Raw genomic sequence first — 13,893 nt, 5'->3', positions numbered from 1 at the left:
GATGAAGTTTCCAAAAACAATCCTTTATCAAATATTAAAACAATACAAGCTAATATCAATCGTAATGATACAGATGTGCGCAATATAGTGAAACAGTTTCTATTGGTCGTGTCACAGCAGCCAACCACAAGAAATATCCCAGGAATTCTAACTGGTGGCCATATTCGAGACCAGCAAGGAGGAAGTCCGCAGCTTCCAGAGCGTATGACCATGTTAAGTGATCTTAATGTTGGTTAAGCCGGGTGTACACTACACAACTTTCAGAATTAACGTCGCTGAGCCTCTCAAATTAACAAGGATCTGACCCATTTTTTTCGAATTAAATTTTCACCTAAAATTACATACCAAAATCTAACTGCCTGTACCTCAGGACCTGAAGCAAGGATATGCATATTATTGATTCCTTTGAAAATAATGTAGGAGAATAACACAGATCTGGTCAAATATTATTTTTTTTAAACTTTTTTGTATTCTTTGAAATGCAAGAGAAAGACCAATGTATTATTCCAGTTTAGGTGCAATTTAGATTTGCCACTAGATGGCAATCTGCAAAGTTTTGGACTGATCCAATGTGCTTAATTGGTTTGATACATTTTCAAGTACCTAGCTGTGCACTCAACAATAGCATGGTATTCTTTCACTAGTAGCTACTGTAAATTGGACATTGCAGTTAGATTAACAAGAATTTAAGCTTTCTGCTCATCACGTTAGCGCAACCATCCCCCGGGGGGAGGACACTGATTCCGTAGAGGTTAAATAACCGCTTTCCTGTAGTTGTCTTGCCAACGTAGTGGTGCGCACTAAACGATGTGGCACAGACGGGGGTCAAACACTATAAGATAATTAACTTGTTTGTGAGGATTCTAGATACCACGCAAAAATAATGTTATTAGATTGAATGTAGCTACAACGAGCTGTCTCAACAGCCTCAAACGTTTTCAGTCACTTTCACGCTGTAGCCAAATTGTATTTGTCCATAATTATAGACCTGTCTTGACACTGTATAAATGAGTCACCTCGCATTGTTTGTCATTATACCCTGATGAAAACAGCTTGTCTGTCGAAACGTTGGACATAAATAGTTTTGCATCTGAGCTCCTAGAGTGTGCGGCTCTATTATTTAAGACTTTCGCGCTTGCCATACAGAGTTGAAATATCTAGCCAACATTTTGAATTTAATAACATTGCTTGTGAACTTCAGAGCTGTAACGACTTGACGCGTTGGTTAAAGGGAAGTACAAACCCGTACTAATAGTATTCACGGATCGAGCACCTACACATTCTGTGTGATGCGAAACGTCATCTCACTGGCGAGCTCTCATTGGCTATTGCTTATCACCATTCTCGAAACTTGTTGCACATCTCACACTACACGATCATTGCTGGTTTTGTGCCGATATAGTAATACCCATGTTTGAAAATACCGATCTCAAAAACGTGACCGGGACAGCTATCGGGACCAAAATCGTGTAGTGTACACGCCGCTTTTTAGTGGGGAAATCAATGTGGGAGAGGTTGGATAATAGTAGAAAATACATTAGTGCCTGGTAATTAACAAATAGAAAACAGGTTAAAGATTTAACATAACAAGGCACATAGCAATGTTTTGACAATTCCTAATATTGACAGGGGTACTGCTCAGTAACATGAGCACCATAATCTAACTGTAGCCTGAATGGTAATATTGTTTATGTAATTCTGTCAGTCTCCAGACTACTCACCCATAGTTGGACAATGGCCAAGGCATGTGGTTATCTAGCTCGAACCTAGCCTTTGGTGGAAAGCTGTTCTTTGGCACTGAAAAAGTCCAAACTGCTTCTTCTGTGACTTCAATACAATTAAAAAGCACACACTTCACATCAACTTTGGACAACATACCTAACAGTACAAAAACACAGTCCACAAGACAAGTAGACTATTAAAGACAGGACCATCAGTTCACTTCACATGACAGTGACTGGAGGTCCGATTAAGGTCCCTGGACTCATGGGCCACAATAAACACCAAATAGTCCACTCCTCAGAGGCTAAAATAAGTCTTCTGTCTACCCCACTATCCAGGGGCCAGGGCTATAGCAGTGATTATGGCCCATAAAGTGGAGATGAGAAACTGTCCAGCAGCGAGTAGTGGGAGGTTAGATGGTCATAGGGTCTCTTCTGATGAGAGCCCGAGGGCATTCCCATATCAGTCCATCTTCATGGGGAACGTGGCTAGACGGCAGGAGGACTCTGGTCAACCAGTGACTGTGGGAAGAGGAAGACAAACCAACTCTGTAAGAACAATTATGTATGTTTCACAACAGCCTAAAAACAAGGCTTACCTTGTCTCCTCCACACCAAACAAAACTTTCCAATTGTTTATTTTCCCATAGTGGTATGGATTTCGGAACACCTTACAAAAGAGAAACAGGCTTTACTCACTAATTCCGAACTGGTACACCATGTTGATATTTTGGTAAACCCACAGAGTCCAATAAGCCTCACCTTTCCTTTCTCCTTTAAACGTCTGATTTCTTTCTTGTTGATGTGTCTCTCCACACTGGTCTCTCCTCGAGTGATGAGGATAGCATGCCACAGGGTCAGACCTCCCAGAGCAACTGCCACCGAACTGCAGGGCATACAAACAGCAATCATGACCATCTGTCAATTGTACAGTCGTGGCCAAAAGTTGAGAATGACCAATATTGAATTTCACAAAGTCTGCTGCCTCAGTTTGTATGATGGCAATTTGCATATACTCCAGAATGTTACAAAGAGTGATCAAATTAATTGCAAAGTCCATCTGCCATGCAAATGAACTGAATCCCCCCCAAACAAAAAAAAAATCCACTGCATTTCAGCCCTGCCACAAAAGGACCAGCTGACATGTCAGTGATTCTCTCGTTAACATAGGTGTGAGTGTTGATGAGGACAAGGCTGGAGATCACTCTGTCATGCTGATTGAATTCAAATAACAGACTGGAAGCTTCAAAAAGGAGGGTGGTGCTTGGAATCATTGTTCTTCCTCTGTCAACTATGGTTACCTGCAAGGAAACACGTGCAGTCATCATTGCTTTGCACAAAAAGGGCTTCACAGGCAAGGATATTGCTACCACTAAGATTGCACCTAAATCAACCATTTATCGGATCATCAAGAACTTCAAGGAGAGCGGTTCAATTGTTGTGAAGAAGGCTTCAGGGCGCCAAAGAAAGTCCAGCAAGCGCCAGGGCCGTCTCATAAAGTTGATTCAGCTGCAGGATCGCGGCACCACCAGTACAGAGCTTGCTCGGGAATGGCAGCAGGCAGGTGTGAGTGCATCTTCACACACAGTGAGGCGAAGACTTTTGGAGGATGGCCTGGTGTCAAGAAGGGCAGCAAAGAAGCCACTTCTCTCCAGGAAAAACATCAGGGACAGACTGATATTCTGCAAAAGGTACAGGGATTAGACTGCTGAGGACTGGGGTAAAGTAATTTTCTCTGATGAATTCTCTTTCCGAATGTTTGGGGCATCCGGAAAAAAGCTTGTCTGGAGAAGGTGAGCGTGGCCACGACTACCATCAGTCCTGTGTCATGCCAACAGTAAAGCATCAGGAGACCATTCATGTGTGGGGTTGCTTCTCAGCCAAGGGAGTGGGCTCACTCACAATTTTGCTTAAGAACACAGCCATGAATTAAGAATGGTACCAACACCTCCTCCGAGAGCAACTTCTCCCAATCATCCAGGAACAGTTTGGTGACGAACAATTCCTTTCCCAGCATGATGGAGCACCTTGCAATGAGGCAAAAGTGATAACTAAGTGGCTCGGGGAACAAAACATAAATATTTTGGGTCCATGGCCAGGAAACTCCCCAGATCTTAATCCCATTGAGAACTTGTGGTCAATCCTCAAGAGGCGGGTGGACAAACAAAAACCCACAAATTCTGACAAACTGCAAGCATTGATTATGCAAGAATGGGCTGCCATCAGTGTGTGGCCCAGAAGTTAATTGACAACATGCCAGGGCGGATTGCAGAGATCTTGAACGGTCAACACTGCAAATATTGCCTCTTTGCATCAACTTCATGTAATTGTCAATAAAAGCATTTGACACTTATGAAATGCTTGTAATTATACTTCAGTATTCCATAGTAACATCTGACAAATATCTAAAGACACCAAGGCAGCTGACTTTGAAAATTAATGTAATTCAAAACTTTTTACCATGACTGTACTGAACACAACTCAAGATGAGGTCTATTTGAGAACACACACAGAACAGCCATAGCAGTTCACCACAACAAAACAGTTGACTATCTACTATAAAACCCTAAACTTTTAGCGGTTACAAATTTGTCTCACCTTGTCAGCACCCAAATGAAAATGACACCATTGTGGACCATCTTTTCCCTGAAGGAAAACATTGCTGGTGGGGTCTGATAGTAGCTCTAGAAAGAACACAAAACCAAACAATGTAAAGACCCTACATGAAAATCAGTTTAATTGTGGGGCTTGCACTGCAAAAACCCCAGCTTAAATTTTCAACCTTCTACTTAAGCACACTACTCCTCCTACACCGTTTAAGCTAGAAACTAACTTTAAAATGTGTAGAATGGCCTCACTCGAGTTGCAGTTCAATTAGTAAATGTGATACCAATGGGTATTCCACAGGGTTAAACTAGAGGTCGACCGATTATGATTTTTCAACGCCGATACCGATTAATCGGACAGTTTAAAAAAATATATGTATTTGTAATAATGACAACAATACGGAATTAACACTTATGTGTATAATGAAACATGTTCAATTTCGTTTAAATAATGCAAAAACAAAGTGTTGGAAAAGAACGTAAAAGTGCAATATGTGCTATGTAAGAAAGCTAACGTTTCAGTTCCTTGCTCAGAACATGAGAACATATGAAAGCTGGTGGTTCCTTTTAACATGAGTCTTCAATATTCCCAGGCAAGAAGTTTTAGGTTGTAGTTATTATAGGACTATTTCTCTCTATACCATTTGTATTTCATTAACCTTTGACTATTGGATGTTCTTATAGGCACTTTAGTATTGCCAGTGTAACAGTATAGCTTCCGTCCCTCTCCTCGCTCCTCCCTGGGCTCGAACCAGCAACACAACGACAACAGCGTTACCCATGCAGAGCAAGGGAAACAACCACCCCAAGGTGGTCACACCAGCCTCATCTCGGGAGTTGATAGGTTTGAAGTCATAAACAGCGCAATGCTTGATGCACAACGAAGAGCTGCTGGCAAAACGCACGAAAGTGCTGTTTGAATGAATGTTTACGCGCCTGCTTCTGCCTACCACCGCTCAGTCAGATACTTGTATGCTTAGTCAGATTATATGCAACACAGGACACGCTAGATAATATCTAGTAATATCATCAACCATGTGGAGTTAACTAGTGATTATGATTGATTGTTTTTTTATGAGATAAGTTAGCAACTTACCTTGGCCTACTGCATTTGCATAACAGGCAGTCAGTCTCCTTGTGGAGTGCAACGAGAGAGAGGCAGGTCGTTATTGCGTTGGACTAGTTAACTGTAAGGTTGCAAGATTGGATCCCCCGAGCTGACAAGGTTAACCCACCGTTCCTAGGCCGTCGTTGAAAATAAGAATGTGTTCTTAACTGACTTGCCTAGTTAAATAAAGATTAAATTAAAAGGTGTAAAAAAATATAATAAATAAATCGGCGCACAAAAATAACGATTTCCGGTTGTTATGAAAACTTGAAATCGGCCCTAATTAAATCGGCCATTCCGATTAATCGGTCGACCTCTAGGTTAAACCACCAACCACAAAAAGCCTAATCACAAACAGTAGCTGGGTTAACAAAGGAGTACATCCACGGTCCTCAGAATGCAACTAGTGGCAAATCAGCAAAACTCTAGATGCCAAGTCTGTAGCCAAGGGACCTAGAATTAACTACCAATCACATGGGACTTTGCCTGGCTTGAGAAGAGAGCTGCAGTCTCACTGGGCACATAGAAGGCCCCATACTACACATTGAGACGATTGCCTAATTGTTGTCAAATGTTGATTGTTAATTGACAGTGGGACCCAGTGTTGCCCAGCAGTCTGTCAATCTGTAGTACTACCCTCTACAAATTAATCTGCAGTTTTAATTTTGGTCAACACACCAGGGCCCGGTTTCCCAAACAGCCTTAAGATGCTTTTGGAAAACCAGGCCCTGTTCTGAGTGCTGTGATTTCAAGAACCTTTTGTACTACATGGCCAGACTGAGAAGCAGTCTGTCGCCTACTCTTATCACTGGCTCCCTCTGTGGCTCCCCATTCACACTGCTAATGGATCAATGTCAATACACACACTGGTTACATCCCAAATCGCACCCTATTCCATATGTAGTGCACTACTTTTGACCAGGGCCCACAATGCTCTGGTCAAAAATTAGTGCACTATATATATATATATATAGGGAATAAAATACCATTTGGGGGTCAACAGCCAAATGCAGGAGAGAAGTTAGTGCCGTTGACTAGCTAAATCAGAACTCATAATATTGAGAAACTATTGACTAGACTGGTTATGGGTTATCATCATACCTCTGTAGCTAGAGAGAATTTATCACACAGCGATGGAAGCATTTTTTAAATCTAAAAGTGAGGTGTTGCCTAAGAGCCATAGAATCTGTTACTATATAAACTCCCATCTTACCATGGTGGACTGGTGTCAAGAGAGTAATTGATCTTGATCCCGGAGACTTCAAATTGCATTAGACAAACAGCCATGAGCCTTCTCAGTGGACTTGACAAGAAACAAGTGTATTTAATTGCTGTTAATGTTTCATCTGATGTCTTTGATTCCTAAATTCCAAAGCTCCCTTGGCGCTCCGTTAGCCAGCTTTGCTTGGCTGCTGTTTTTTTTGCCTGTCTCTTTAGCTAAACTTGTGGCAGCTCAACTTGACACCATGCTCAGAATGTATGGCCTTTCGCTTACCTATACGACAAGCCCACGCCTCACCTAGCACATAAGAGAAGGAAAAATGTGGCAAAGACATGCCAGACTCTATCCAAACAGTCATGAACCAAGCGGCCTCACTCAATCAGGGTGTTTGGTCCACATGTCAATAACAAGGCATGATTTACGCGGAGGGCAGTACTCCGAATACTCTTTGAAAGTCAAAATGTCAAGCCTTCTAGAACCTCTAAGAAGCTGACATTCTTCCGTCTGTTGATCTCCCTCACCTCGACAGCGTTGTAAGCCTCTATGAACATGTCTTTGCAGCTGACGCTGCAGTACATGCAGCCCATGGTCATGTACAGGCAGAAGGAGAAGAAGTAGCGGTGGTTGAAGTGACCCACACAGTTGTTGAGCCAAGCTGGCGTCACAAGGCAAGTTAAGGTCAAAGTTAATGAGGCAGATCTAACAAAGATAAAAACATTTTGGAATGCGAGAGATTATTCAATTGAATGACTGTCCCCCCTTGGGTTTTAACATGTATTAAATTCAAATAAAAAGATTACACAAAAAAAAAGGAATCTGACAGAGGAGATGTTGAAGACTGTTTGTGGGTCTCGATAGAAAGGATACGACAGTGGTGATCCATCTTCAGAATACACCTGGAATGAAAGAAAGTCACTCATTGTGATTGACCTGCGCCATGGACTAGAGCTAACCAGTAGAGGTTTTGGATTTCTTGATGACATCATCTAACGACTGACAAGAGAGTCCTTAACTTACGTATTGCAGATGCTGCAGTGGTGAGTCCTGGCTGGTTTGGGGACGATGCATTTCTTACAGATGGTCACTGACGGTGTATCACTTTTAACCTGAGAAACAAACCAAAAAAAAGGAAATAGAAGATCGTTATTTCACAACCACACCTAAAACTGCCTATTGCCTGTGTCTTCACAAAACCAATTTTCTGCAGGCATTAGAGCAGGCACCTCACCTGTGGTGGGTGTCCAGGGGAGGTGGTGGTGGCCTTGTAGTAGTGGAAAAGGACCATCATGAGGACCCAGTGGCCATAGGTGAGGTGCCAGATGATCCACAGCAGTGGGTAGGTGTTGAGGATAACAGGCAACAGGCACAGGTAGACAACGACCACCACAGAGCTGGTGAGGGCAATCACCAGGCACACAAATACCTGGGAACAGAGGAGAGGAGGACACGGACAGAGGGAACAACTCATGAGGGAGCGTGAAAGGCGAAAAAACTGTGGGGAAAAAATGGAAGAGCAAAAAGGTTAATGTAACCAAACATGGGATATTTAATTAACTACATTAAAACAAAGCTATTTGACTGTACATCTACAGACAGGGCAGCAGATAGCCTAGCAGTTAAGAGCGTTGGGCCAGTAACCGAAAGGTTGCTGGTTTGAATTCCCAAACCAACTAGGTGAAAAATCTGTTGACGTGCCCTTAAGGCACTTGACCCTAACGGTTCCTGAAAGTTGCTCTGGATAAGAGCATCTGTTAAATGACTCAAATGTATATCAAATGTATCAGAAAGGTGATCTATTGACTTACCACCCCAAACCAGCGAGTCACATTGTCCACAATCCAGTAGATGGGTTCAAAGACACAGTCCAGGTAGGTGTCAGAGTTGGTGAGGCTGTTGAAGTATAGGGAGTTGAGCAGCAGCTTCCAGTAGCTCCACAGCTCTCCTAGCTTCCTCCGGGGCTTGCTGGGGCGCACCCCTCGCTTAGGACACAGCCGGCACCAGCGCAGGCAAAGGCTCATCATCCTGGAGAACTGCCACCTCCAGCTGCGCATGGCCCAGTCTTCCAGAGACACACAACACAGAAGCAGGTGGAAAAACTACTACGACCGGAAAGAAGAACTTGGAATGTACAGTCATCCATATTGCAGATGATGTCATCGACGTCACTCTTTGAGAAATACAACCCACGGTTGAGTGGTGACACTGGAATTCTACTCTCCTTAAAAAAGAAGACTTTAGAACCTCATCTTATCTCTCAATTAAAGGGATACTTCAGGATTTTGGCAATGAGGCCCTTTATTTCCCCAGAGTCAGATGAACTCGTTGATACCATTTTTTATGTCTCTGCGTGGAGTTTGAAGGAAGATGTAAACAAGCGAAATTGCTAACTGCATTAGCTTGCGAAACTACTGCCATCTTCCTTCATACTGGACACAGAGACATAAAGATGGTATCAACGAGTTTATCCGACTCTGGTGTAGATAAAAGGCCTCGTTGCCAAAATCCTGAAGTATCCCTTTAAATGCTTAAACAACCAGCTCTCCAGGACCTAGAGAGACATCTGCTCAGCGCAGTCTTCTTCTCCACAGACCGAAGACAAGGCAATAAAGTAATTAAAACCAGGTGAGTGCTGTTTCCAATGGAACCAAAGGATGCATGTCCAGAAAATGGGACAGGGCTATCAGGTAATGAGTGTGTCCACTCTCACAAAACTTAGAATGTTAATAATTCATTAGAAATACAGTTCTGTTGCCGAGCCTTCTATTGAAAGACCTTGGGTATGCAAAACCAGTAACCTTATAAGACACCAAAAGCCCAAGGATGAATTTCCTAAGAGGGGAACAAGTGGACAGCCAGCCAGCATCAATTTCATGAAAGTGAGTATTAGTTACACTGATAAGGGGGAAACATTGGTTAGGCTCTCCAGTACACTAAGGCCATACACATTTTGTTCAATGTTTTACAGATTTTCTTTTTTTTGAGTGAGGCGAGTGAACAACAAAACCGAAGTAGACTATCTTGTTAACATACTATAGCAACCTTAGTTCAACATCTAGCGACCAAATATTTTTGCCTTTTGGGAGGCTAAATTAGGCAAGGTTCAGCCATAACTTGAGGGGGAAGTTGTTTCCCTCTTCACTGGAGGCTTGGGGACATCATTTTTCCCTTTAATTGTGCAATTTCCAGAAAAGTGAAGAGAGGCATTCGTTCCAACTTTTAATTACATTTGTATGGCCTAATCATCAATTATAATGCTGGGACCTTCACTGTGGCCAGCTGTTTGGCCTACAACTGCCCCCTCGGTTGTCAATATGCAGAGTATGTAATCCCTCTTTACAACCTGTGCAGATAGAATGACAGAAATCTAATAATGCCAACAGGTGACCATGAAGTCACCCAGTATTACGGAGATCATTGATCAGCATATGGCAGCATGCCAGTCATAGAAAAGCTGCGTGGAACTGGAAAAGATTAGGGGTGATTTCCTGCCAAATCGACAGGCTGTTGTTGACTACCTACCAACTACACATGAATTTCCAAAAGGTAGAGTTCAGAGTGACATATTGGAACAAACCAGTATGAACAAAATGTGAACATGCAATCAATCTCTAAACCTGATCATCACCATCAGAAAGCTTGTTTTTCCTCAATCTCAGATTAACCCCTTAATTCTCCGTTTTAAAACACAACAATTAAGCTCTTTAAGGCAGTGAGGGCAGTCTCTATGGCAACCTCCAAATCTGCCCAGCAAAGAAATGGTCTCCTCTGCTCTGCCAGGGTCAAAAGCCTTGCCCTGTCTGTCCCTGAAACAAGGCTTAGCATATTTGTGTGCAGCACAGGCCTTGCAACTGGCAAGCTGCACTGACAACACTAAACAGACACTTCAGTCTGTTTGTTGCTTCTGCTCAAGACTTTTCTCTCTCTGTGCCATTGCTGTCTCTTTGTTCAGTCCTCAGGGTAATCATTTACACCGGTGTTGACAGCACTGGGCCCCGGGAATGATGAGAGTTGTTTATTGGGGTTATTGTACTCCAGAAAATGGCCTCATTCTACAATCCGAAAGGATGCAAATGACATATTCACATACTAAGAAAACAATCCGCAAAATAGAATGTTAATGCAGTCAGGACTGAACAGTACGTTCTACATCCTAAAGTACTACATTTCTATGATCACATTCACACCATCAACACTCAAAATATTTGGAATGTCTGCAGCTCTGCGCTGACTGCACAAATAACATAGCCCTAACTTCTTTCTAGTCTTCCTTTTACAGGGTTCTCTAACGTTAAAAAGGGGCAATCTGCAGTTACTACATACATTTTTGGACATAAATTAATTACATTTACCCATCAATTATTGAAGAATTTCACTTATAAATGTCTCATGAGCTTAGTTCAACTGTCGCACCCCATCCTGAACCATTACTCAAATGTTTGAAAACAATATATAGCCTCAACGTGGTTAAAACGATCATGTCGATGCCATGGATGGCTCAGTCATTGTGTCCATAGCTCTGCTGATTAATTTGAGATTGAGAGCTAACATTTCTCCAGACCCATTTCTCAGCCTTTTTCCCGAAAAAGGTGGCAGGACTAGGGGAGTATGTTTCTTGTTTCAACCTCCGATTGCCGCTTTAAGGCACAGACAAGCATACTCACTGTCATGTTAATATTTGTTGCCGCTGGCTACCACAAACGACAAACAATGTTGATAGGGTGCCACCAGCCTGGCAATCTTGATTGCTGAGTTTTCCGCTGGCAGGCCGCTCCATGACATTTGATTACAATCTGAGATGTGTGTTGATTGCAAAATATTACCATTTTATGATGGCTCGCTAGCAGCTAGCTATGATAACTAGCTGGCTAATTAATAGTACTGACACCATTGATATGCCAATAATCAAAATAGTTCACTCACCTTATCTTCCGAGAAAATAGGACCAGCTAGGTTAAATGCATTGACATTCAAGTCATTATAACTGTGAAATGTTAGCTACACTCAAGAGATTTCGCAAAGTGAGCAAAACATTATAAATCGCGCGCGGAAGCAGACTATCTTATTTTCTTGTGTCAAAAATCCTCGAGCCGTCGCGCCCCTTCGGACATGCATTGGATCTTGGGAAATGATTTTTTTTGTACATTTCAAGATGTCAATAAAAACCGTTCCCTGCTAATCTGTTGATTGATTCAAGCTGCGCTACATCATCCATCCTTTTGGGATTTTCATGTTTAATGAGTACCATAAATGATATCTGGAAACATTTCTTATTAGAGGAGAAAACAGCGTTGTCTCAAAATTGGTTTTCCAAGCAGGAAGTGGAGACGTCATATGACTAGAGAGATACGGCATCTGTGCAGATGCCTATTTTCTAATCAAAAATCGGTATTTGCAGTTCTTTAAAACTTAAGAGTATAAACATCACATTGAAATAACATAGCTAGATGCATAACATCACATTCAAATGCGTGTACTTGCCTGATCTTGCTGGCATGATCTTGCTGTCAGAAGCCGTCAACTTTGTTTTTTGTTTTTTCTCGAAGTCAGCTTTCTAACAAACAACATTCAGCATCAACGTATAGTCTCCACCCGGCACAGCCAGAAGAGGACTGGCCACCCCTCAGAGCCTGGTTCCTCTCTAGGTTTCTTCCTAGGTTCCTGCCATTCTAGGGAGTTTTTCCTAGCCACCGTGCTTCAACATCTGCAATGCTTGCTGTTTGGGGTTTTAGGCTGGGTTTCTGTATAGCACTTTGTGACATCGGCTGATGTAAAAAGGACTTTATAAATACATTTGATTGATTGATTGACCTGCATTAATACAAGCACACTGCAATATTTGCAAAATATATATATCAATATATATCAAAATAATATGAGGTTCCTGCACTTAAGAGAAGTGTTTTTTTTCTTCCAGATTTTAACAGTACATGGCCAAGATTTTCAAACGTTCATAGATGACCAGCAGGGTCAAATAATAATAATCACAGTGGTTATAGAGGATGCAACGGGTCAGCACCTCAAGAGTAAATGTCAGTTGGCTTTTCATAGCCGATCATTCAGAGGTAGAGAGAGCGAGTCCAAACAGCAGGTCAGGGACAGGTAGCACATCCGGTGAAAAGGTCAGGGTTTCATAGCCGCAGGCAGAACAGTTGAAACTGGAGCAGCAGCACGACCATGTGGACTATGGACAGCAAGGAGTCATCAGGCCAGGTAGTCCTGAGGCATGATCAAAATGTTGTGATTCTTGTCAAGATTCTAGCAGCCGTGTTTAGCACTAATTGAAGTGTATTTAGTGCTTTATCCAGGTAGCCAGAAAGTAGAGCATTGCAGTAGTCTAATCTAGAAGTAACAAAAGCATGGATTCGTTTTTCTGAATCATTTTTGGACAGAAAGTTTGAGATTTTTGCAATGTTACGAAGATGGAAAAAAGCTGTCCTTGAAATATTCTTGATATGTTCGTCAAAAGAGAGATTAGGGCCCAAAGTAACGCAGTCCTTCACAGTTTTATTTGAGACGACTGTACAACCATCAAGATGAATTGTCCGATCCAACAGAAGATCTCATTGTTTCTTGGGACCTAGAACCTGGTATCTCTGTTTTGTCCGAGTTTGAAAGTAAAACATTTGACGCCATCCACTTCCTTATGTCTGAGAAACAGTCTTCCAGGGTGGGCAATTTTGGGGTTTCACCATGTTTCATTGAAATGTACAGCTGTGTGTCGTCCGCATAGCAGTGAAAGTTAACATTATGTTTCCGAATGACATCACCAAGAGGTAAAATATATAGTGAAAACAGTAGTGGTGCAAAATCGGAACTTTGGGGAACAACTACATTTACAGTCGATTTGTCAGATGACAAACCATCCACAGAGACAGATAAGATCTAAACAAGGACAGAACTTGTCTGTGTAGACCAATTTGGGTTTCCAATCTCTCCAAAAGAATGTGGTGATCAATGGTATCAAAAGCTGCACTAAGGTCTAGGAGTGCGAGGACAGATGCAGAGCCTTGGTCTGACACCATTAAAAGGTAATTTACCACCTTCACGAGTGCCGTCTCATTGCTATGATGGGGTCTAAAACCATACTGAAGCGTTTCGTATACATTGTTTGTCTTCAGGAAGGCAGTGAGTTGCTGTGCAACAGCTTTTTCCCAAAAAATTGAGAGGAATGGGAGATTTGATATAGGCCGATAGTTTTTTATATTTTCTGCGTCAAAGTTTGGATTTTTCAAGAGA

The 13,893-nt window shown here is 42.1% G+C and overlaps 1 protein-coding gene across 3 annotated transcripts; it reads right to left on the bottom strand.

The window, feature by feature from the left end:
* Positions 1 to 2: 2 nt before the first annotated feature.
* Positions 3 to 12,311, bottom strand: LOC115106401 (palmitoyltransferase ZDHHC16B-like). 3 transcript variants are annotated; one of them, XM_029629102.2, is made up of 10 exons: positions 11,578 to 12,311; positions 8,463 to 8,716; positions 7,886 to 8,080; positions 7,675 to 7,763; positions 7,525 to 7,553; positions 7,179 to 7,312; positions 4,320 to 4,405; positions 2,484 to 2,607; positions 2,321 to 2,391; positions 3 to 2,243 (listed from the first exon to the last, which is right to left on the bottom strand). In XM_029629102.2, the coding sequence occupies exons 2-10, from the start codon at positions 8,706 to 8,708 to the stop codon at positions 2,135 to 2,137; spliced, it is 1,083 nt and encodes a 360-aa protein (XP_029484962.1). In that variant the 5' UTR covers positions 8,709 to 8,716; positions 11,578 to 12,311; the 3' UTR covers positions 3 to 2,134. The 3 variants fall into 3 exon arrangements, with proteins under 3 accessions (XP_029484962.1, XP_029484961.1, XP_029484963.1); XM_029629101.2 differs by lacking the exon at positions 11,578 to 12,311 and having other exon boundaries at positions 8,463 to 11,312; XM_029629103.2 differs by lacking the exons at positions 2,321 to 2,391; positions 11,578 to 12,311 and having other exon boundaries at positions 8,463 to 11,312.
* Between the last annotated feature and the right edge of the window lie 1,582 nt (positions 12,312 to 13,893).

The sequence above is a fragment of the Oncorhynchus nerka genome, linkage group LG23 (genome assembly GCF_034236695.1).
Source record: "Oncorhynchus nerka isolate Pitt River linkage group LG23, Oner_Uvic_2.0, whole genome shotgun sequence".
In the NCBI taxonomy this organism is placed as follows: domain Eukaryota; kingdom Metazoa; phylum Chordata; class Actinopteri; order Salmoniformes; family Salmonidae; genus Oncorhynchus; species Oncorhynchus nerka.
This window is presented reverse-complemented; position numbering and strand designations above follow the sequence as displayed.

Excerpts from the sequence above, each read along its gene's own strand:
- LOC115106401 (XM_029629102.2), bottom strand. The coding sequence starts at position 8,708 with ATGCGCAGCTGGAGGTGGCAGTTCTCCAGGATGATGAGCCTTTGCCTG. Across the intron at positions 7,764-7,885 it reads CCCCTGGACACCCACCACAG|GTTAAAAGTGATACACCGTC; the intron begins GTGAGGTGCCTG and ends TTTGTTTCTCAG. Across the intron at positions 7,554-7,674 it reads CACTGCAGCATCTGCAATAC|GTGTATTCTGAAGATGGATC; the intron begins GTAAGTTAAGGA and ends CTTTCATTCCAG.